The 25,865-nt window shown below is 37.2% G+C and overlaps 2 protein-coding genes across 2 annotated transcripts in view; one reads left to right on the top strand and one right to left on the bottom strand.

The window, feature by feature from the left end:
- spata5l1 (spermatogenesis associated 5-like 1) overlaps positions 1-7,960 on the bottom strand; it is a 31,020-nt gene extending 23,060 nt beyond the window's left edge. Inside the window, exon 1 of the mRNA XM_012959290.3 lies at positions 7,872-7,960. The gene's annotated coding sequence lies outside the window, so the exon portion shown is untranslated. The remainder of the gene's footprint in view (positions 1-7,871) is intronic.
- Positions 7,961-7,987: 27 nt separating this feature from the next.
- atp8b4 (ATPase, class I, type 8B, member 4) overlaps positions 7,988-25,865 on the top strand; it is a 116,793-nt gene continuing 98,915 nt past the window's right edge. Inside the window, exons 1-3 of the mRNA XM_002936572.5 lie at positions 7,988-8,290; positions 8,428-8,495; positions 16,018-16,076. Of these exons, the coding sequence (XP_002936618.2) occupies positions 8,468-8,495; positions 16,018-16,076 (87 nt within the window). The 5' untranslated portion in view covers positions 7,988-8,290; positions 8,428-8,467. The remainder of the gene's footprint in view (positions 8,291-8,427; positions 8,496-16,017; positions 16,077-25,865) is intronic.

Raw genomic sequence — 25,865 nt, 5'->3', positions numbered from 1 at the left:
GTAATAATGTTATATACAGTCATGTGAAAAAATTAGGACACCCCATTAAATATTCAGCTCTTTATTAACTAATATTCACATATTTATGTCTAATCTTGTTTTTATTAATCTCTGGATTTAATTGCAGGTAAACAACAAAAATGAACCTTGATTTACTTAAAAGATCTTTTAATTAAACAAAAGATAGCAACAAAAATGTGTATTCTAACTAAGAAAAGAGTTAGGACACCCTACCCCCTAATAGCTAGTGTTACTACCACCTTTGGCTGAAATAACTGCAGCGAGACTTCTTGTATCCATCTACCAGTCTCTGACATCGGCCTGAGAAAAGTTTGCACCACTCCTCAATGCAGAATTCATTCAGCTGTGAGATGTTTGAGGGGTTTCTTGCATGCACAGCCTGTTTCAAGTCACCCCACAGCATCTCAGTGGGATTAAGGATCTGGGATTTTACTTGGCCACTCCATGACTCTCCATTTCTTCGTTTTCAGCCAGTCCTTGGTGGATTTACTGGTATGTTATGGGTCATTGTTGTGTTGCAGGGTCCAGTTTCGCTTCAGCTTTGATTGTCTTACAGATGGTCTCACATGTTCCTCAAGCACCCTCTGATGCACAGTAGAATTCATGGTGGATTCTATGATGGTGAGCTGGCCAGGTCCTGCTGTAGCAAAGCATCTCTAAACCATGACACTTCCACCTCCTTGCTTCACAGTTGGTAGCAGGTTCTTTTCCAGGAATGCTGTATTTGGTTTACACCAATCATGTCCTCTGTTCTGGTGTCCAAATAATTACTCATCTGTCCAAAGAACATTATTCAAGAAGTCCTTGTGTTTGTCTATGTTCTCTCTGGCAAACTTCATTTGCGTATTATTAACTTCAGTCTGACCTTGATGTTTCCCTTAGAGAGCAAAGGTTTCCTCCTTGCACACCTCCCATGCAAGTTAAAGTTGTGCAGTCTCTTTCTGCATGCACTTTCACATCAACAGTAGCAAGAGCCTACTGTAGGTCCCGTGATGATATTTTAGGGTTTTTGGAGACTTATTTTAGCAACTTGCGGTCGTCTCTTGGGGTTAACTTGCTTGGATGGCCAGACCTGGGTATGTTGGCAATTGTTTTGAAAGTCCTCCACTTGTAGACTATTTTTGGACAGTGGAATGGTTGATTTCAAATTCTTTTGGGATCTGTGTAAACCCCTTACCAGACTTATAAACTGCTACAATCTTCTTTCTGAATACCTCAGTCAGGTCAACAGTCAGCATATTCATTAAACTATGAGAAAAAATCATATTTTTTCTAATTTATAGAACTTTTCCTAATGTTAACGATAATTTCGTTAAAATTCCACGACTTTTTCGTGGTTTCCGTTAACTTCCACGAAAAAGTTGTATTTTTCACAAAGACTATGACCATTTCAGAATTCATTCAAGCTTTTGGCCAGGTTGGATCTGTAGAGTGCCCATGAGTCCTATGGAAGGCTTCCAAAATCATACATTAAAGGTTTCAAAGCCAGAAAGGTTTTTTGCACCATTTACGATCAGATCTGAAAATTTTGTGACCTTCGGAACGCAACCACAATATTTTCATCTGACCGATAAAGTAATTTTCAGGACATTTTTGAACATCACAAATTATCGTGGTTACTCTGAATTTTTTGCAATCGTGATTTTAACCACCCAAAAATCGTGGTTTAATGAATGGGCCCCTAAATGTCTGAGGTTTAATCCTTTCACTGCGAGCCGTTTTGGTCAAACCGGAACTTGTATTGCCAGACAGTTTATGAACATTTTGCACTTTTTCACTTTAGGGGCCTTTCCTCGGGGGGAAAACAATATATCATTTTTTTCAGCACAACCTAACCTAAAATATGGTAGAATTTTTGTGTAATTCCAATTCTGTAACAAAATATAGGCTTCTAAATGTCTAAAAAATGAAAAAAAAAAAAAAATCCATAATATAAACACACATACCAGAAACAAAAATTATTTTGTGCACCAAAATACAACTGATTTGGAAAGTCTCATGTCCCCTGAACGTGACAATACCAAATATATATATATATATATATATATATATATTATGGAGATGCCTCACTTGTATAGGTCAAATACTCCCAGGAGTACACTACCAAATTTCCAAAGCACTGCTTCAGAAAGCTGCACACTTTAGATTTCAAGGCCAAAAATTCCACTAACAAAAGGTTTATCCCAGAATATTATACATTTTTTTGAAAGGACAGATTCTGGGGAATCCAGAGTAGGCACAACTGTCTGTCTACTCCAAGCTATTAAGTCGCAATGTGTTCCTAAAGTTATTGGTTTTATAAAAATTTGTGAAATTTGTAAAAAATCGCTTCAAAGCTTCCACTCTATAGTATTTTATCTCCTACAGGTCATAAAGTAACCAAATAAAACACCCTAAATATGAATGCCAGGGTCCACTGAACAGTTTTATGCCCAATATGTATATGTTTACCTAAGTATGTGGCATGTAGGAGCCCCAATGTGAACATACCCCTATATGATCTATCATTTCAGCTCCTGCAAAATCAACACATTTACATCATGTTATGTGGGATAAAGCTAGTAAAAAGTACACTCACCCCAGAAAGTCATATATTTTTGGAAAGTACACATTCCCCCAAATTCAAAATGGGTACCCATGTCTTTCTACTCCAAAGTATCAAGCTGCAAAGCTTTCCTAAAGTTGGCAATTTTGATGACATTTCCAAATATCCCCTCAAAGCTTCCACTTTGCAGCATCTTATCTCCCACATAGTGTTAGGTACCAAGATAAAACACCCTGAATTTGAATGCCAGGGGTCCACTGAACAGTTTGATGCCCAATATGTATAGGTTTACCTAAGTATGTGGCATGTAGAGGCCCCAATGTGAACATACCCCCATATGATCAATCATTTCTGTCATTTCAGCTTCTAGAAAATCAACACATTTACATCATTTTATGTGGGATAACGCTAGTCAAAAGTATGCTCACCCCAGAAAGCAATATATTTTTGGAAAGTAGATATTCCCCCAAATCTAAAAATGGGTACCCTTGTCTTTCTACTCCAAAGTACCAAGTCGCAAAGGTCCTAAATTTGGCGTTTTTATGACATTTCCAAATATCAACTCAAAACTTCCATTTTGCTGCATCCCACATAGCTTTAGGCACCAAGATAAAACACCCTGAATTTGAACATGGGTCCACTGGGCAGTTTGATATCCAATATGGATAGGTTTACCTAAATATGTGGCATCTAGGAGCTCCAATGGGAACATACCCCCATATGATCTGTCATTTCAGCTCCTGCAAAATCAACACATTTACATCCTTTATGTGGGATAATGCTACAAAAAAATTACGCTCACCACAGAAAGCCATATATTTTTGGATTGCGCCTGCTGCTTGGAGGTCGGTCCTGTGACGATCGTGTCACAGGACCAACATGGATGCCCCTCTGACTCGCTGCGTACGCTGTACGTCGTTGACAGTTAAAGGGTTAAATAGGGCAAACCTCCTTCAAAATGCTGAGTAACAATGTTCTAATCATGTGCATCTGATGTCATACACCTGTGTGTGATTCGAGCCATCTAAAGTGGGACTAAAGGTGGGCGTGTTATTCCAACCCAGAAATTGCATTTTTGTAGGATTACATTTTACAGAAGATTTTGTACAGTCTTTTCTTCAGTTTTAATTGTTTAGTTATGTTACTTGAATCATCCCAATATATATTTCATAGAGTCTCCTAATTTTTTCACATGACTGTATACTTCTGCATGCAGAATACTTCAATAAAAGTAAAATTTAAAATATAATACAAATAATAAAAACATCAGTAATTGTTGCAAATTTTTGTGTTTATGTGATTTGTAGTAGAAAGTGATATTTAGGCATTTGGCATTTTTAGGAATTGGTACTTTATGGACCAGATTAATTAAAGTACGAATTCCGTGTACGATTTGTGAAAATTCGGATTAAATACGAAAATTTCTGATGTGCATTAATTTTGCGAAAAGTCACTTCGTGCTTGGACGAAAATATCGAGGTACAATCCGAAAGGTAAGCAATTTTTGTATCCGAACGAAAAAACCCGGCGGGAAAACGTTTCTGACTATGATTCTTCAGTGCATGATTTTGGAAGCCTCCCATAGGAATCAATGGCACTCTGCAGCTCCAACCTGGCCCAAGGAAAGTCTCCCATAGGATTCAATGGCACTCTGCAGCTCCAACCTGGCCCAAGGAAAGTCACGATACCGAAGCTTGAATGAATCCAAAACTTTCGTACTCGGCGCAATAAATATGATTTTGTTGCACAAATTGTCCCAAAGTACGAAAAAGTTTTGCCAATTAACGAAAATATTGCAGAAAATATGCAAAAGCTGTGAACTTTAGAAAAAACACAATTTGTTTTTAATCGGATGTGTCGTAATTTAATGAATGTGCCTCTTTGTGTTGTTGATATTTGTGTCGGCTTGTCATTCTATTTGTAATAAAAGGCACTAAGTTTGCCCAGGTGCAGTAAACCATGGCAACCAATAAGCAGGTATTAATTGCTGGTCACCTGCTTATAAGCAAACATCTTATTGGTTGCTATGGATCACTGCACCTGGGCAAACGTAGTGCCCGTTATTATATATAGGGGTGTGTGTAAAATCAGCAGGCACTACAAGGAGCATCCAAGTTAAAGATGATGTACAGCAAAAGTCCCTCCTAATTGTGTTTTAAGCTGCTGCTTCGAGATTTACTATGCGTCCAAATGGCTACAAATCTGAAAATCATGTAGAAGTCAGTGGCATATGTCCCTTTCCTTAAAGGGGACCTGTCACCGTAAGAAATAATTCCAAATTGTTTTCTATTGTGGTTGTCAAGCAAAATAAACTTTACTTACACTATATAAATTATTTTAATCTTAGCTTCTTCAGCCTTGGAATTCACAATTGCAGCAAGCAGGCAGGGGCCATTTTGTGGACACTGTTATCAAAGCAGGCATTGCATCCTGCCAATATCTTGTTTCTGTGCCAGTATGGGGGGACCTGATACCCATATCCTTGCACTGGTTACATAATTACATTGTGAGGAGGGAGGGGGCAATATGAGGGGTGCAGCAACATCTAAAAAGTTCTGAATTGAAAGTGAAAGTAACTGTCTGCCCCACCTCTATGCCTGAGGCAGGATTTTTAAATGCTTTTATAATGGGTTTGGATGTGGTAATAAAAAAATGATTTGGGGTTTCATTTAATTTGAAAAGGGCTTTTATTATACAGCTTTTTATCTCTGGGTGACAGGTCCACTTTAAAGATCATTGATTTCATTAGAGGGTTCAGATTTATTTTTTTTTTCAAATTTTCAGGGCAAAAATTCCAAAAAGAAAATGTCAGACATTCGTGGAAATGTTTAGTTGAATTTTTAAAAATAAGAGAAATGTTAAGAGTTTTTGATTATGAAAATTGACCTGGAAAATTAAGACCTTTCAGAACAGTGCACAGGCAGACATTGGTATTAGTAAAGATACTTTTCCCATTTAAATGTGCTAAACATGTTTACAAAAATATTTAACACCTTCCATGTTCCCTCTAATTCCTGCTTGGCTATGTGTGTATAGTGTAAACTTGTATGTACATTATTAAAAATTGTGTTCTCAGGTCAAAAATAATACAAAATGTTGTATTTTCACACACAATTCTTTGTGCAAACCACAATTAGTTTTGTGCTGGCTTTATAACATAGCTCCCCACTCCTACATTCATTTTATATTTTTTGGTAACCTTTTTCCTTTAAGTAAGTAGCATCTCTGTTGGTGCCAAGTGGGGTATAAATTATTCATTGGGGCATTACTTACACAGCTTGGTCTGATGACCATCTTGTATTATAAGACTTCTTATTTATTTTTCATGTCTAATGAGTAATTAGATACTGTCAACCATTAGATGACCCTTAAAGTGTTCAATTTGTTTCACATAATTATTAAAGAAGGAAGACAGAAGATAGAGGAAGCATTCTTGAACTGTTTCTTGAATTTCTCAAAAAAGCAAGCCACTTTGGAGGCATGCAATTTCAGCATTTTCTTGAGGGGTGTGGGGTCTATTAAACTGTTGCTGTTAGGCTTTATTTATCACTTTCACTAAATACTCTTTTGAGGAATAAAGGTTATCCTGAAGGCCAGAGTACAAGGATCTGTATCATATTAATGCACAACCACTGGTAGCTAAACTCAGGGCCAACTCTACATTTTTCATGCCCAAAGAAGCCATTCTACTTAAACTCTGTCCTTTTTGGTCAAGTTAAGAGAAGCTCTGATGGCAGCAGGTTATGCTGGCAACCAGAAAAAATGTTTAAGACGCCACCGTAAAAAAAGAGCCTTAAAATAAAATATTAATGTTGGTAACCATTAGATTCTCCTAAAATAAAACACTGGACCTGAATTCAAAATAAAGTTTGTTTATGGGTAATAGCCACAGTGGTCTAACTACTCTGTGAAATATGGGAATCCCGTTAGTTCTGGTCTGCACGGACACCATTTAGGAGCCACAGAACTTTCTCCTGCAGAAGTGTCAGGGAACCTGCACACATAAGCAGGGTCGGACTGGGTCACCAGGCCATCGGGAAAATACCTGGTGGCCCAGACCCGATCCCTGCAAGGCGCTCCACTGATCTCCCTCCCCTGACGCTCTGTAGGTAAGTTTAATTTATGTACACCCAGGAGTGGGGGGTCAAACGGGTGTGGGGAGGTGTATGAAGGCAGTGGCGGGGGCCTTGTGGGCCCTGCACCCCCCAGTTTGACCCTGCACATAGGACCAGAAAAAATTAATATTTATCATGCTGTGTAAAAAAGTGGAGTGAAGCATTGTTGGTGATGTTGCCCAAGGCAACCAATCAGCAATTGGATTTCAACAGTTAGAAAACCAAAGCAAAGCATCTGATTGGCTGCTATGAGCAACATCACTCCACCTATTACACAGCATGATAAATATACCACTTAAGTGTATAAAAATTAGGAATGCACCGAACCCTCGAACCCACCCTGATGGATTCTGCAGAATACCGAACCGGATCCTAATTAGCATATGCTAATTAGGATTGGGAAGGGTTAAACATTGCCCCCCTAAATTTTAACCCTTTCTGAATGCTAATTAGCATATGCTAATTAGGATTCAGATTCGGTTCGGCCGAAACCAAATCCATCAAAAAAAATTCTGGATTCGGCCTGAATCGAATCCGGGATTCGGTGCATCCCTAATAAGAATACCTTAGGTCAGTGATCCCCAACCAGTAGCTCATGAGCAACATGTTGCTCTCCACTTTGGATGTTGCTCCCAGTGGCCTCAAAGTAGGTGTCCATTTTTTAACTTCTGACTTGGCGGCAAGTTTTGGTTGCATAAAAATCTGGTGTACCGCTAAACAGAACCTACTGTAGGCCGCCAATCCACATAGGGGCTACCAATAGGCAATCACAGCCCATAATTGGCACCCCAGGAACTTTTTCCATGCTTATGGTGCTCGCTAACTTTTTTTACATTTGAATGCGGCTCACAGGTCAAAAAGGTTTGGGATCCCTGCCTTAGGTTAATTTCACAAGTCTGGCCTCATCCTGCCCCTATTACAGGAACCCTCAAGGTACAAATACACGTTAAAAAATAACTTGAACAGGCCTTAGTTCGCACAAAAAGTGAACAAAGTTTTTTTTTTCGTTCCCTGACACACATGGAAGCGCTAAGCAGAAATTGCATTCTGAGAATATAAATGCATTCTGAGAAGATACTGGCAGCTGAGAAGGCGGATAGCCAACAGGAAAGAACATTTTTTGTACGTTTTTTGTTCGCTAACAAGATGTGAGTGCGCGCAGAGGAAATAAACATTGTGATAAGACCCACCGTCAATCCCTTCTAATTCCATAACGCCGTTACGCTGACATTCCCCTACGTGCTGCGTCGCTGCGCCTACGTGTAGCCGTGACGCCAAGTCTCGCGTGATGAGACTTGTGTAGTCGGGATTTTGTGAAAGACAGGAGGATGAGGCTTGTAGCTAACAGCTTTGCCGAAGGCATAAGTAGCGATGCGGGACTGCGGTCTGTGTTAGGGAAAGCGGAGTTTTTGGCCAATGTCAATTTTTCTGGAATAAATGGTGGAGTGTGAACTTTCCCCCGGCCTATCCAATCCTCATACGGCACTACGCGGACAAAAACTATGAGAAAACTAGCAGTACAGAGAGCTGTATAGGGGAAGAAGATGCAGGCACCCTAGCATCTGCCTTCCTTTGCCAAGTCTGCAGCTCACTGACAGCAGTGATCCAAGTAAGTGCGGCACAGCTGGGCCCCCTGAAGACGCAAATTAACCTAAGGCAGGGAGCCCTGGACGATTGAACCCCCCCCCCCCCCCCCCCCATGTCTGATATGTATTTCTAAAATATTTTTTCTCGCTTCTTTTGCAGGCTAAAGCATTGTGTCTTTAGCAACTGACCTGTTCCGTTAATGAACTGCAGGAAAACAAAAATGCTTGGTAGGTATATTTTAAAAACTCTTTCATGTTGTTTTTTTAATCATTGTATTTTTTTTTAATTCATTCCTTGTTTTGCCTTAACCCTTTCAGGGGTGTGGGGTACTTTGCCCCGCACAATTTTTATATTTGATTTGATGTCTGAAACATGTCACTTGTGTAAAATTTCACAGCTTAACAAATCCACATTGACATTTGGTTTATTTACATAATATAGTCTTGGATATGTTACTTACAATATTACTTATTATTTACCTTGTCTGGTTATGTAGCTGATGGCTACTGTCACATAGGTTGGTCCAAGGGCTTCATAGTACACACGCAAACCCATGAATAACATGTAAAAGGTGCTTGGCTATGATCTTGGTTATAATCAGTGACACATTTTTCATTCTGCAACATAGTTATTATAATTTAACTGAGAATTACATTACCTCATAAAGTCATGAGTTTTCACATACTGGAATTCTGAGCTGGCTTCTAGTAATTTTGGTGACTGAAAATTTTAAGTCAAATTAGCAGCACTCCATTTGACAATGGTAATATAAAAAGATAAAAATTGACATTTTACTATTTTCTGTATCAGTGTTATGTGCCATGTGATTTAACATGGCACATAACTGCCAGGGGTAACCATTCTCTTCCATTCAGTGGTATGTATATATATGTATGTGTGTGTATATATATAAAATTATTGTACAAACTGAAGTGGAGCTAACGTACCAGTCTGAAGACCTAGTCCGAACTCACAGACAATACATATAGAAAGAAACAAAAAGGTCCAGACTTGTTTAAATGAAAAAAGAAAAAAATCTTTACTGCAGTGTGCAGAACAATTGCATTACTTACAACGTTTCGAGGCTTCCGCCTCATTACCAAGTTGCTACTTAACCTCTTTGTTTATATATATATATATATATATATATATATATATATATATATATAGTGTATTATATATAGATTAGTGTATTATAATTGCATGTACAATTACAATTGGTTGCTGGTTGTGTTTGATTCGGTATCTATATGGTATTCCGTGCACAGGGGCAGCTACATTGTGTGTGGTGCTGTGTGTGGTGCTGTCGTGTGTGTATATACATATATATATATACATATATACATATATATATATATACATATATATACATATATATACAGAGTCCAGAATAGGGAGCACTCCAAAAAAGATTTTCTATACCTTGGTGCTAGAGCAGAGAAATCTTCAAATGGAATAAATGTCAGCACTCTAAGGATTTTCCATAACTGGTCAAAGAAGTCATCAAGGCTAGTATATTGCAATATACTAGCCTTGATGACTTCTTTGACCAGTTATGGAAAATCCTTAGAGTGCTGACATTTATTCCATTTATATATATATATATATATATATATATATATATATATATATATATATATATATATATATATATATATATATATATATATATATATATATATAATTATAAAAATTAGTGATGTGCAGGTCGACCCAATACCCGTGAAGCCTGTGGGGTAATGCCGACCTCGCCACATCAATTACGGGTCAACCTTACACTGCCGGCTTCTTCATCTGGCTCGCTAACTTATAGGCGCTCGCCCCGTCCCTTTTGTGATGTCATTGGGGGCGGGCGCAGGTCTATAAATAGAGGCATGAAGCCAGGTTGGGTAGGGTTAGGGTTGAGAGCGGGCGGGTTAGGGTCGAGTGGAGGTAGAGGATTTCTCGACCGGCACGTCACTAAAATATGTAAAAAAAAAAAATTTAAAACTTTTTTTCATAAACATTTCTTAGTTTTTACCTTTCCTTCTTCATTAAGTCACCTCCAAGTTTCATGACCTTTTACATCATCAAGGAACTCCTCTCTGGCTTGTAATACCCTTATATTACATTATAGAGTACATTATTCACTAGATATTTTAAAGCAGAGGATATATTTTAGACAAAGGAAGAATGTATTTGAGACATCCCATCACTGGGATATATAGATGTATAGCAGATTTTCAATCAGAAAAACAATATCAATATGTAAAAAATTCTGATGCACACCAGGAAAATTTCATCAATTTTATTTTATTTAGATCAACGTTTCGGTCCTCACCCGGGACCTTTATCAGATATATAGCAAACCGTGACCTTGTTTAATTCTTCATGTGTAGTGTGTATGTTATGGAGAATGGCATTATTTACTTGTCTAGCATGCTACTTTTGCTTGTTTTCTGAGGTAGATTAAATATCCTCCATCAGATTTGTAATGTGCAGTTGCAATGTAAATAATGCAGCAAAACAAAGGAGGGTCAGTGAAGACAGCTCGTTGGCTGCAAGCGGTAATGCTGGGATCAGATAGATGAGCACTTGGGAGATATTTGATCCATTGAAGCACTGTATGCAGTTCTACTTCAGCTTCACACTATGCAGGAATATTGCAGAGCCAAACATATAGCAGGCTGGACAAGGATGTTAGCATACTTGCTCTTTGGAAGATTCTATTCTATATAACATAAGATGAAAATAAAAGTGGGGCCAAAAGGTATTTTATATCTTTTTCCTTCATTTAATGTTGCAGATTGAGCATTAAAAAAAGGCTTTTGCAAAGATTGTTCTTTAGAGCAAAAATTACTTTCTTGAATGGTACTGTTTTTCACAATCTGAAAATGTTTAATAAGGATGCTGCTGTTTTCTGTCTTAAAAACGGTGCAATTAATATTTTAATGTTATTGGAAACACTTTTTTATTAAAATTGACTGAGCATTATTCCTGCATGGGTTCCCTAAATATGAGGAAATTTGACACTATATTGAAGATCCCTTCCATGAATTACTAAATTAGTTACCTAGACAATGAATATGATTTTAACACTCCCATTCAGTTCAGTAGTGTGTAGTCCTATATAGAAAGAATGTTTCCATTTGACAGCTTTTTAACCACTGTGTTTTTGTTTCATAAGCAAGTTTGCATGTAGTAATATGAATATCTATATATATATATATATATATATATATATATATATATATATATATATATATATATATACATGTATAAACTGAAAATAGTGATTACGTACAAAAATATAACTTAACCAGTATAATAGAGATTGCAGTCTAAATAAATAAAATGCATAATATTAAGACTCCCTGTTTAGATTATATGCCAATACATTTTACTTAATATAAAAAGTAAGTAAATTGCTGCTTAAAGGCTTAAATAGGGCTTGTGCTAAAGAAGAAACCTTTATTTCTGAACTGGGTAGTATTTAAACTTGTTACATTCTACTTCTTGATCCCTACAAACATAATCAAAACTAAACCGCAGTCCACTAAGAAGCCCTTAATATAAACAAGCACCTTTCTTTCCTCACCTGCTGTCTGTTAAGCTGACCATATAAGGTCACCATATGAGTGGCTTGTTACCAAATTTGCCTGCCAACATTTTGGGCCAAAATAGGTTGATTTGATTATTTGTCCGGAGGCCCCTCATTATATAAAGGCTATTAAAGGAGAATGAAAGACTAAGTCCCTTGGGGGTGCCAAAATGTTAGGCACCCCCAAGTGACTTAAATTGCTTACCTTGTTCCCTGGGCTGGTGCCCCTGTTAGAAGAGAACAGCACCAGCCCAGGGTACCTGTAGTGAGCGCTTCCTTCTTCCTCTTTCTTCTGCTGGCAAAATCCCTGCGCCGGCGCATGCACAGTAGAGTCAAAAGCTGACTTTCTTGTTTAAGTTCGGCTTTTCACTCTACTGCACATGCGCAAGCACGCAAAACAGGAAGAAGGAAGCGCTCGCTGCTACCCCGGGCTGGTGCTGTTCTCTCCGTACAGGGGCACCAGCCTGGGGTACAAGGTAAGCGATTTAAGTCACTTGGGGGTGCCTAACATTTTGGCACTCCCAAGTGACTTAGCCTTTTCTTCTCCTTTAAATGAGTCCTGCAGTTATTTTTAGACTTTTTGTAATAAGGTCTCCAAATAATTTGTTTCCTTTATGACTGTTTTAGTGTTCTTACTAATATGAGCAATAACCTTTATTTATACTGGGTTTTGTTGCCTTGGTCACTTTTTTTTTTTAAAAAAAAAAAGATCTTTTAGTGAATGAGTAACAAGGATAACATCATTCAGATACAAATGACACCAGTAACAATCTTAACTGTAGCCTTTAAAAAGAATGGCAACACTTTTGGCAGCTGGCTCACACATAGCCTGGTCTTGTAAGTGTAGCTTTTAATTCATACATAAGTTAATTACCATACCTTTACATATTATTGGTAACTCAGGAAAGGCAGATAAAAGATGCTGGTGCTTCTACTGAAAAAGGTGTTAATATAGGTATTCAGAAGAACAACCACTAGTGAGTCATTTTTACAGAGTATAATTGTACAGAGTATAAATGTAATTTTTTAAGAAGTTTTTTGAAAGCCTATCAAGTGCCTTGAAATTGAAGTAAATATAATATTTATAACTTACCAGTATTCATTTTTGCTGCAGTTGTCTTTTAAGCCTTGTCACATAGGCTGGCTACACCTGTTATGAAGGTATAGCAGGGTAATGACAACTGTGTGTGCAGGGAGATGTGTGAAACTGGGTGATGCCATATAATTTTCCAGCTATTATTACAGATTCATGGGTTTGAAATAAACATTAGGGCAAATTTACAATTGACCCTTATTTGGTAGCACTTGTAACCCTGAGGAAAAAAAGAAATTATCTTTCTGGCATGACTGAAAAGAAACAAAAGATTTTCCTAATCTGCATGAACCCCTGCATTGAATTAAAATTGATGCAACTATGTAGCAAGTTTTCTGCTACATAACAAGTTGGTTCAGTGAGAGATTTTGAGTAGACTTGTAAGATTTTATCATGTAGGGGGCAAACAAAGGGAATTGTCTGATCAGAGCTGGAGAACACTTTCTGATAAAAATGCCAGAAGAAATCATGACCTAATGACGGCTTCTTACTGGAATATATACACCTCAGGCCTGGAATACAAACATAGTGGGAGTATAAAATAATAAAAATGTATTCGTTATGCTGATTAAAATCTATACCCCAATCCATAAAAATATATGAAGATGAAGTTGGAACTCTACCCAATATGCACCCTCTAACCCTCAGAGGGGGGTAAAACAGAGCTTTGGTAGCCTGAACCTACCTGACCTGGGTGTTTCCCATGTTTTGGCCCAGTTACCCAACACTAGCGTCTTGAAAGACCTTCCTTAGATGTGTGCTAATTACCACAAGACCATTAAATACATATTTGGATCCAAAATAATAGTCTCTTAAATGAATGTGCTATATGTTAAAATTAGCTTTTAGCTGGAGAAGGTGGACTGCATGCCTTTATGATCCCAAATTCTACATGTTCTGATTTGGTGTCCAGCTTGGTTTATTCAGTTTCAGGTTGTGTATGTCTTATCCATAGACAAGGCGATGGGTTTTTGATTATGGTAGGGGAGACTTCCTTGGCCCTTTGGAGGACACACTTTCATAAATTTAAATCTTTCAGATTTAATCTAATAATTTAAATTGTAGTTTCACAAAGCAATAGTTTTTTGGCTGTGGGGGTCTGACCCCTGTTTGAAAGCTCCAAAGAGTAAGAAGAAGAAGAAGGCAAATAATTCAAAAACTATTAAAAAATTTTTTTTTATAAAAAGTTGCTTAGAATTGGCAATTCTATAAAATACTAAGGGGCACATTTACTAATCCACGAACGTCCGAAAAGCGTCCGAATGCGTTTTTTTCGTAATGATCGGTACTTTGCGACTTTTTCGCAAATTGTCGCGACTTATTCGAGCTCTCAATACGAAAGTTGCGACAATTCGCAAAAGTCGTAATGGCAATGAAAAAGTTGTGACAATTCTCCAAAGGCATAATGGCAATGAAAAAGTCGCGACAATTCTCCAAAGGCATAATGGCAATGAAAAAGTCACGACAATTCTCCAAAGGCATAATGGCAATGAAAAAGTCGCGACAATTCCCCAAAGGCATAATGGCAATGAAAAAGTCGCGACAATTCTCCAAAGGCATAATGGCAATGAAAAAGTTGCGACAATTCCCGAAATTTGTTATGGCTGTGAAGAAGTAGCGACAATTCGCGCAAGTCGTACCGGTTACGAAAAAGTCGCGACAATTTATGGGAAAGTCGTAACGGCGACGAAAAAGTCGCAAAATGTTTGTTTTCCCAATCCGAATTTTTCTCATTCGGATTCGTGGATTAGTAAATCAGCCCCTAAAAGTAAACTGAACTCCTCTTTAACAAAATAATGTTTTTCCAAAAAATAACAACTCTGTCTCCCCATGTCCTATTTAAATAGTTGTTCTCTGAAAACTAATGTTTGTTTCTCAAGTGAAACCATTTCACATCAGGTGCCAGCATCCCTTGTAAATTGCATGTTACAAGGTAGTTACAAGTTTGTACCTAAGTCTAAGCCGGTATAATAAAGAAATTCTAATAAAGGACCATTATTCCTTTTTAAGTACTCCCTGTTTTCTGTTTTATTTAAAGAGAACTAAACGCACCACACAGGGCCTCTGCCCACTCCCCAACTGCGTTGCTTGCCGATCTTTAGCGTTAAACAGTGGACTTGGTGGCCACCATAATTGCCTATGTCATACCCAGTGTCTGTCACCTTGGCAAACATCACTTAGTAGAAACATCAACAGTAGCAGCTGACCTGGTCCACCCCAGGTCAGAAAATTAAATAAGTCTGTATGAAGAGTTCAAAGTCAATCCCTGCCGAAGTTGATGGACTTCATACAAATCCCTTTTGTTCAAAGCAAACGAGAAAAACTTCAGCACAGTTGGCTAAGAGATAGAAACAGCAAAAAAAATAAAAATAAAAATGTAATGTAGTAGTTTCTCTTAACAATGCACCTTTTGTGATCCAATATATAATCATACAAGTGATCAGTAGAAAAGAGATCAAATCTCAAAATCGATATACAACACTTAGCTGGGGTGGTTTTATAAAGGACAAGAATGACACCCAGTGCAAAAGAAAACTATTACTTAAATTGGAAAGAGAAGGATTTTTGTTAAACTATAACTCTCCCACTAGTTAAAGTGTGCAGATGTAGGTGGGTACTCACAAACCCCTGATTTGGTGTAGGCTCATCGCATTAGAATCAAAATTGATTATCTTCCTTAATATTCCGAATCGGCATAATGGTTCTTGCTAAAATCATATAATTTTGTGCAGGAAAAGCACCAATAGTGTAAAATCCTTTAGTTTAATAAAGCGTAAAAACATTTATTGCACTTACAGAATAATAACAATATTGTGGCACTCAAAAGACTTAAAAACTGTGGCATCCTGGATTTCAATAAAGGGTATAACCAGCATTCCACTCCAGGTCAGCAACCACCCTGTGTGGGGGCTATTAGTTAATAAGGATGGGCACTTTACCAGAAATATAGAAATTAAAGATATCTTGTTTCTGTTTTAAAAAGCACTAATACAAAATAATTAGCAAGCTAAAAAGAGTGCTTTCAGTGATGTCTGCTGTTAATTTGGTACCCACTAGTTTGCTTTTTTCTTTGCAGAGGAGGAACGAAGAGTGAAAGCCAATGATCGAGATTACAATGAAAAGTTTAATTATGCAGTGAGTATAAATGCCTATTTTTTTTGCATGCATGGGAGCTAAACATAAAGAACTTGCTCTCATTTATTTTACATTATATAGTACACTGTATGTTCTCTGGACAGACCTGCATGTTATGTTGCCTAACTCCAGTGCTAGGTTTTGATAAAAATCAGTGCTAGACTAGAGTCATACTGACATGCCAAAAGTACCAGAACATCTCTAGTGGGCTCTAGCCAAGGACAGTTTTATCAGCTCTGTTTTATTTTCACCATTGCCCTCTATAACACCTGTAAGATTTATCAATACATCTAATTGCTGAAAACATGTGCCCTAGATGTCACATTCTCTGGTGGGCCCAGGGACAGCCTGTTCAACTGAAAAATTGCAACTTTTGTGTGGAATCACCTTAGCCATGCAACTAATATTTAATATTAATACAAGTGACTGGTTAAATCAGTGTCTGGCTTATCCAGCCTGTTAAGTAGCTCAGGTCTTTGTTCCTGTTAACCCTTAGTAAGGGAATGTCTGGGTATAGCGCAAATTTTGTCAATTTCCTTATCTTGCCGAAAGCAAGAAGACGTTACAGTATTATGATGTGATATGATTGTTATTAAAATAATTGCATAATAGAAGAATTATGCTTTGTGTAATATGTTCACATGTAAAAAGAAGTAGAATCACATCAGCAATATTGAACAAGTGCTTAAAAGTATTCTGAACAGTTCACCAATAAAGTGCTTAGTTTAGCCCTGGACCCACTTATGGTGGATGAGTGGCACCAGGGTTTTTATTGCCACAGTCCTCCCAGGAAAGAAACAGTAAAGAGGAAAATGTGTGTTTAGAAATGGATGCCCAATGGTCACAAAAACTGCTTAGTAAAACATTCTCGTTATTTATCAGACTTCACAATTTTATATTCATTTCAGCATGTAAAATAATTGTCAGAATCTATACTTCTCGCATATGCTTTAATCAGGGTTTATAGATAATTATAAATAGAAATTATAATAATTTAGTTTGGTGTTACTACTTGACACTGCTGCTTATCTGCATTAACACCCATAGAAAATACACGCTCAACTGCTTAAAGCTGTTAAACACATTATGAATAATTGACACATCTATCAGTAATAGAAAAATGTGTTCTTTAAAGAAGTCATATAGTATGTCTAAAAACCCTTCCAATCTTGTAGACAATAATGCATTATATATGGTGCTGGTTATACTTTGTGCTAAAAATTAATATTATCTTTAAAAAAAGACCACTTAATTAGAGCTCCCTATAGATCCTCCCTTGTCCTTGTTTCAAATGAGGGGTGGGCGTGTCCTAAGAGTCCCTGCTGAAGCACAGTAGGAGGAGGCTAGCCAATCATAGCATTGCAGTCACACAAGCAAAGACAGGCTTCAGTTCCCTATCAGTTCAGCCTAGCTGCTGATTGGTTCCTATCCTACAGTGCAGTGTTACTTAGTGTTGCCAGCTCCCCTGCACAGCTTGGGACAGGAGGCAGCAGGAAGTGGAGCAGATTGAAGAGTTAAGTAGGGTTTGGAGGAAAATTTTAATAAATCAACCCGAAACACAACTTTACTCAGCACATTCCTTCTTTTTTAGAGGAGTATTAGGCACTGGCAAATTCTTAATTTTCACACAATGCCTCCTTTAACACTTTCTAACAACTATTGGTAAAATGTTCCTGAAGAAAAAAAAACAAATTGCTGGGAATACTCTTCTATTAAATGAAAGGGCACATTTATTAAACTGTCTTATTTTTCAGTCTATCCACTTGTGATTATTCCAAGCTTTTCATCTGAATTTATTTTCTCTTCAGTTTCTATTCTCATGTTTCCTTTTTTGTTACCCTTTTTATTTTCTTCCCAGTTCATCATGGTGTTATAGCCTTATTTTGAGAGTCATGTTTTGTTCTCTATGCTTTTCCCTTTAAGGGCTTTGGCACACTGGCCATGTTTGCCATCTAGCAGAAACAAAAGCCGCAGACAATAGACCCCCCCACTTTTCCTGTTATCACTCCTAATACTTGTGAATGGAAAGCACCCAATCTCATGTATGAAAAGCAGTGACAGGCTGACCTTGGTGCTAATTCGTTTTCTTAAATGTTATTGTTGCTCATACATGCGGACAGTTTGTTTACCCGTCACTGCCAACACTCTTGATTTATAAGTGGGAATACGGTCACATTAAATTGAGTACCTGCCCTTAATAAAGACCATAAAGTAAATTGGGAACCTGCTTGTAATGCATTATTAAGGTGTTGTCTTAAGAGGAAAACTTATGCTTTTATTCTTTGAATCAATACTATTAATAGTTTAAGAAGCTACTGACACTCCCTATAATTGCTAAGTCTGCTATCCGCAATATCCCCAGTTCCTGCTTAATTAAGGATGCCCCAACACAATTCCATTGAAATAAAAGTTAACTAAAATTAACTAAATTATCCCAACATTCAAACTGATGCCTGGTTGCTAGGGTAAGAAAACACTAGCAATAAGCAGTTAAAGCTACAGAACGAGGCTACAGAAAAGCGCTACCGAACAAATGTACGCACTTTAACAATCACAAAAAACATACTAAATAAAGAATGCTAAACTATCAACATATATTGTGGTAAAATGTTTATTTTAGGTGTATATTTGCATTTTATTTGTTTTTGCCCTTTTGTCAGCATTGTACCTGATAAGCTGCCCTGTTGGCCTAGTTTTTTGAGAAGTGTGGGAGGAAACCAGAGTACCCAGAGGAAACCCCTCCCACACACTGCATGTCCAGGTCTGTTCAAACTCAGGACCCTAGCAATTGCAAGGAGGAGCTGTAAACCACTGAGCCACCATTCCACTCTTTCTGCAAGGTGGATAAAACATGCATTGATTCTACAGTATTGCACAACCAAGTATCATAATTGTCATCAAAATTTAGTGCTTGTAGATATTAAGACTTGGATCCTGTCAGCTGTTAATGACAGTAACAAATAAGTCCATTCTATAGATAGCAATATATGGAGTAGTTAAATAACTGAACAAGTCATCTTTCATCTCAGAAATGGCAGATGTCTTGTTTTTTTTTGGCAAGGAGAGACATAAAAACCACAAAACAAATCACAAAAAAGCTGAGGTATAATGTAGGCACCTCTTTTCCACAGTCATGTGTGATTTCACTCTAAGCTATTCCAGTGTAAATATAGCAGTATGCTTCTCATCACTTAAGAAATCAGAAATGCACATGCAGGCTTGATTCCAGTAATACTGCAATGTACTAAATAATACAATATTTAAAAAAATTAGTAATTTAGTAGTCATTGCAGATTTTTTATTTATTTATAGTAATCGCTACATTCATTTATAATGGTTCTCCTGATCTCACAAATTTGTACACAGTGGGGTTTTAAACAAAAATTGTTCCCTTTGCTGATTAAGGTAGATCTACATAATTACCTTTAATATGATAAAGTATTATTTAACAATATTACTAAAATAAACTCTTCATTGTGTACTTGTTTTTAAAAAAATCTATTATAGCAGCACTATCATTTTATATCATGTTTAAAGGATAGTCTTTCTACAATAAATAAGATCACAGAGCTATAATCTAATATGGTTATGGATACGAAAGGAAGGAGTGCTAGCAATGCTCAATTATGTTTGTTCTTAAATGAAAATAACAAAATGTATCTTTATTATGCCACCTATACCTCATTTTCTTGAATGACCTTCAGAGGGTGAAACAATGCAGACAGAGACAGGGTGTTGTGTGTTTGTAAGCTAGATGATCCTTTAAACAAAGAAATCAGAAGGTAGAGATTTGTAGTAGTGTTGCCTAGGAGAGTGGGAGAATGCTTATGGGGTTATGTAATATCAGGAGCAAAATTTGCTACACTTCTTATCAACCATAGCAACCAATCAGCAGGTAGCATTGTGTAAAGGTGGCCATACACATTACTATTCCGATCTTGAAAGATTGTTTGTACCCTTCACTAGCGTTCAGGGCTGAATTGTCGGATATGGAGGTAGAAACAATAGGAATTCGACCCCTGTCTGATGATTCAGCCCTAAACGCATGACTTTGCTCAGGCGCCATTGATCCTTTGCCCCATTCGATTGACAAGATGACAGATATCCAAGGCTTCTGCGATATCTGTTGCCTTGTCAATCCTCCATACAAGCACAGAATATTGCACAAATCCTTGTTTCCTATGGTAATATTGGTGCGTGTATAGCCAGCTTAAAAGCAAAAATCTTATTGGTTACTTCTCCTGAGCAAACTGTGTCTTTTACCACATATGGGGGTTTTGGGCACTGTGCCAAATGAGTCAGGGCAGATTTTCAACATGAATTTAGATAAGAATGTTTTACAGGTATGGGATCCGTTATCCAGAATGTTCTGAATTACGGAAAGGTCATCTCCCATAGACTACAGTATATGCAAATAATTCTGATTTTTAAAATTCCTTTTCCTTGACAATGGTAAAATAGTTGCTTGTACTTGATCCCAACTAAGATATAATTAATCTCTGTTGAAGGCAAAATAATCCTAATGGTTTTATTTAAATTATTTATTTTTTTTAGCAGACTTAAGGTATGAAGATCCAAATAATGGAAAGATCCCTTATCTGGAAAACCCCAGCTCCCCAGCGTTCTGGATAACTGGTCCCATACCTGTAGTAATTTGCTAATAATCAATATTACTTGAGGACTTAAGTACAGGCTGTATAGGTTTCTTTAAAGAGATCATGAGTGAGAGCTTATTTGTGTATTGAAAAGAAGTTTGGTCCGGTAGGTGAGCCCAATGGCATCTCTTGGGAAGCAGCAGGAAAAATTACTGCACTAGGTGCTACTGCTTAAAATGGAGCTTTGTTGTAGTCTTTGGCTGTTTAATACCCACTGCTGGTTATAGACTCTTGGGCATTTCCTCAGCAACTAGAGAGCGTTGCTCAGGGAACCCACATGCAGTATTTTCTAGTGGTGTCTCAAATCGCATGTACTCTTTGCCTACTGCATGTATAGAAAGCTCATTAGAGGTTATGTACAGTTCATGTTATATACTTTCTAGGTAATTTTATTTTTTAATTACCCCACCCTTTTTTTTTTTTTTGCAAGTGACTATTGCACAATTAATGGCATATTGGTGTGTCAGTGCTACTGAGGGCCCAAGAATGTGGTTTAAGTTTGCTGCAATATTGATCTGTAAAATCTGTCCTGCTGACTCATCTTCTAAGCAGTATAATGGCTATGATTTGGGATTCTTTTTCTTAGCTAATCATTTTGTCTTCTGCGCATTCTGACAGTAATTGGATGCAGTTAAAAAAAAAGTCTGGTTACCATTCCCCCAGGGTAGATATACATCTGACATTTTCTGCATTGCCTCTCTATTTTGTTTAAACAATTATATATAAGGGAATTATTGTTGTTGTAATTGTGTACCTATGGAATAGTAGACTTCTTATTGTTTTTTTTAATCCTTTAATCCTAATTGACTATATTTGTGTTGTTGGATAATATGCCCTTTCTGCTCCATTATGAAGGCAAGAACTGCATTAATAATTTATTTGAGTATCGCTTTACTTGTGAGGATGATGATGTCATTGAAAAATCAGGAGAGAACCTTGGATAAAGGTGTCCGAACAAGTGCAGTCTTGATTTGACCACCTTTACATTCTTTGTAAGCTGTCTAAATGGCTCCTTTGCTATAAAATGTCATCTTACTGGTGTAAGTTGGCCAACTTACTTATTGTCTTTTATCATCTCAGCTAATCTAATTTCCTTTCTCCATCAACCACACCAACTATAGTTAGTCATAACTAAATATTCCTAACCTCAACATCTGTATTCTCACTTTAGCATCTGTTTTTTTTTCAATTTGGCACATTTGTCATAGCTGAAACCGGTGTCGATTTGGCAGAATGTGTTCAACTTCTTTGCTCGTGAACGAAAAAACAGCTTAACACATACCAGGACCATCCACTGGAGTCAATTAAAATTCAAGTTTGTTCGCTCATTTAAAAAAACAAAAAAAACCTTATGCGTTTTGTGTGCAGGCACACTTAATCATAGGCCTATAATGCTTGGGTTTTTTTTTTTAATGTTTGGTTCTCATTTATAGGCATCTGCTGCAAAATTGTGCCCTGAACCAAGCAAGAAATGTGTTAATAACTTCACTCCAAGATCTCCCGTGTAGCATTCTAACCAAGATAATAGTTTTGTTTCATCCTTAAAAGAGAGAATTTTAAAATCGCGTTTCAGTAGAGGACTGTTACCTTTAACTACAGGGATGTGCAACACAACTTTTTTAATGTAAAAAAAAGTTATTCAATGTGATATACGTGAGTGGTCCATCATTTCTGTAAGGTTCTCCCGTAAGAAATTTTTCATTTATATGTTTGAGCAAATCAGATTTTTGCAATGTTCTGTTGTGTATCTGTGGGATAACTGGGAAATGGCACACACTTGAGTTATTGGAACTGTTCCTATAATTGTTTTAGGGTATTTTTCCTTCAATAGCTGAAGAGAGAGAGTACAGAGTGGAGCACACCTGTCACCAAAGTAGTAGCCCTGGGTGCAAAGAAAAAAAGTTTATTGTAATATATGATATTTTTAAAATACATCAGTTAATAGAGCTTCTCCAGCAGAATCCTGTATTGAAATCCGTTTTTCAACAACACAGATTTTTTTTTTTTATATTTAATTTTGAAATTTCACATGGGGCTGCCATATTCTTCATTTACCAGGGTGCCACAACCATGTGACCTGTGCTCTGATAAACTTCAGTCACACTTTACTGCTGAGCTGCAAGTTGGAGTAATATCACCCCCCTCCCAGCAGCCGATCAGCAGAACAATGGGGAGGGAGCAAGATAGCAGCTCCAGTAGATATCAGAATTGCACTCAATAGTAATAAATCCAAGTCTGACTTGGGACTCCTCCAGTTACATGGGAGTAGGAGAAACAATAGGTTATCTGAAAGCAGTTCTAATGTGTAGCGCTGGCTCCTTCTGAAAGTTCGGACTCACGCACAAGGCACTGAGATGGCGCCTACACACCAATTTTACAACTAAGAGAAAATACATTTGTTGGTTCAAGAATAGAATTTTAAATGATAGAGTAAATTATTTGCAATGAAAATGGTGTAATTTGCAAGTGGCACAAAAATACCTTGCATGTCAGTTGATGTTTCCCATGCTGTTGTTAGATTCAGACAATAAGATTACATAGCTACCTAGCAGGCACCTTGCACCTTTTTTTTTTTTTTAAAGGTTTTTATTTGTGGCTTTTGAAATGGGGTAGGGGATGGGGAGGAATATTTACATCAGGTCAGGTACAGTACATATTCAGCACAATTGTAAATCACAGCCAATAGATTGGTGTAGTTATAAACATCAATACATAGCATTAGTAGTTTAGTCTAATGTTCCCATTCAGTGAGGAGGTGGGATTCCCTCTAGCTTGTTGCTAATGACCAGTTCTACCATATTTTCTCATATTTACGGGGGCAGCCTCTCAACATGTATGTCAATTGAATTACCGGTAGTCTAGAGCTGATTGAGGCTACCCATTGCCCTAGTGTTGGGGGTTAGAGGACATCCAGTTAGTGACTATGGTTTTCCTGGCCATAAATAGGAGGGATCTCTTTGGTGATTAAGCTCTACTACCTCGTCGACCACACCTAGGAGGCAAATTTCTGGTGTAAACAAAATTGAGGTGCCATTTAATACATCTGTAAATATTCAGTCACACACTCTATTCTAACTGAATTTTAATGGGGTAGTTAAACTGTGTCAACTTTTAGTAAGGTGTAGAATAACCTATTCAGTTGGAATTTATTTTTTATGTTTTAAAGTTTTTTTTTTTTTTTTTTAATAATGTTTTTATTGAGATTTTTTACATATATATTGTACATACATTCTGTTTGTTTTATGCCATTTTTTTTTTTTTTTTCTTTCTGTTAATAAAGTCATTTGTTTATTTTACAGCATGCTTTATTCATGGCATTTCACAGTTTCTGTATTGTTATTGTAACTTTATTTTTTTATTCAACTAATAAAATATAAACCTGTTGACCCACCTTTGAGCTCAGTCTGTTTATTCTTTTCTTAGGAGGTATTTGTTCTCCTTGATAGTATCTTAGCAGTTCTGTGACTCCTGGGAGGCTCTGATCGTTGTGATCTTTCATCTTTTGTTATTGTTTGTATATATTTCTGAGTTTCTGCTAATAGTTGGTTGTTTCTTATGAGTTCTGTTTCGTACCATGTCGTGTTCTGTAGGGAGTATATTGTTAAGTATTTTGCCTGTTCTGGAAGAGATCTTATGTAGTTTTCCCAATGTGTAAAAAATTTGGTTGTATTTTGTTCTCTATGTATCATTGTTTCCAGCCAGTCCATATAGAAGATGTGATGCAGTTTTTGTTTGGTCAATTCTATTGTTGGTTGTTCTGAAGTTAGCCAAAGATGTAAAATTGTTTTGCGTGCGGCAGCGGCGAGGTATTCTGCGAGGACTCTCTCTGATTTTGTGAGTGGGGTCGGTTGTTTTAATTTGCTAAAGAGTGCCCATTCCAAGGAGGGGTGTAAGGTTTTGTTTGTTAGGCTAGACCAATAATTGCTGATTTCTGTCCAGAAATTTTGTATTGTTGGGCATGTCCAGAGGCAGTGTTCTAGGTCTGCTTCTGGAGTGTTGCAGCGTAGGCAGTTTGATGTAGGTAAGTTGCCCATTTTGTGTCGTTTAAGCGGGGTCAGGTATGATTTATGTAAAATTTGGAGTGCCATTTCTTGATATTTGCTTGATGTAAGAAGTTTCATTGAGTGGTTATGAAGTTTTAATATTTTGTTTTAAAGTTTTTGAATTATTTTCCTTCCTCTCCTGCTTCTTTGACACTCAGATAGGACAGCCAAAAGAGCTGATGTTCTAGAAAGCAACCTTTTTATTATTGCTGATTCTTATTACTAATATTTATATTAAACCTATTTTATTCATGTCATCATTAAAACCACTGTGTAGTTCCTAGGATATATGGGATCATAGCAACCAGATGGCTGCTGAACAAAAAGCTATATAATAAGACACTGGCTGCATTATATACAGGCGCAGATGTATCAAAATGTCAGAATAGAGCTCCCCACAGGAAAAACTCACCCACATTCTATTCATTCCTATTGAAGTTTTAGGATTTATCAATGAGTGAAAGTAAATGTTCACCTATTGTTGAATATGCTGTGGTGATCTCTAATTTCAAACTAATAAATCTACCCCTAAGAGTTTATTTAAAGGTAAATTACTCCTTTAAAGTGGCCTGCAGCCTGTGTGAAATTGCAATGAAGTATGCTTTACTTTGTAAGATGCAATAAGGAAGTCTGGTTTCAGGTGCTGACCTTTTGCTCTCCCTGTTTTAGCTGCTTTCATGGTTCTAGTAAGGCAGTGAGGTCCATTGACCAAACGTCTTGTTCATATACATCTACCCTTTTAGTGTTGTGCTGTGATAAAATTAGTACTCTCCACCCAAAAACTATTTTAAAGGACGTAAATGTTATTCTAAGCATCTTTCTGATATAGATTAATTTAACATTTCAAGGATTTTAAAACTGTTTGTAATTGTTTTTGAAAGCAATATTTCCCTGGCTGTAGCTAGTGGTGTGACTGTAAAGCAGAGGGATAGATTGGCATGAACTCTGGGGTCTGCTGTGTGGTAGGTAGTTCCTCTGGCCAACCTCTTCTGCTGGTTTAACTGTCATTCTAAAAGGAGGTGGGGGTTGAAGAAGAAGCACTGTATGCACAGGGCTACCCAATGATTATTTGTGTGGAGGGCTCAGCCCTT

This window comes from Xenopus tropicalis, chromosome 3, assembly GCF_000004195.4.
Source record: "Xenopus tropicalis strain Nigerian chromosome 3, UCB_Xtro_10.0, whole genome shotgun sequence".
NCBI classification, from domain to species: domain Eukaryota; kingdom Metazoa; phylum Chordata; class Amphibia; order Anura; family Pipidae; genus Xenopus; species Xenopus tropicalis.
The sequence above is the reverse complement of the archived record's forward strand: the minus strand, read 5'-3'. Positions and strand labels throughout refer to the sequence as shown.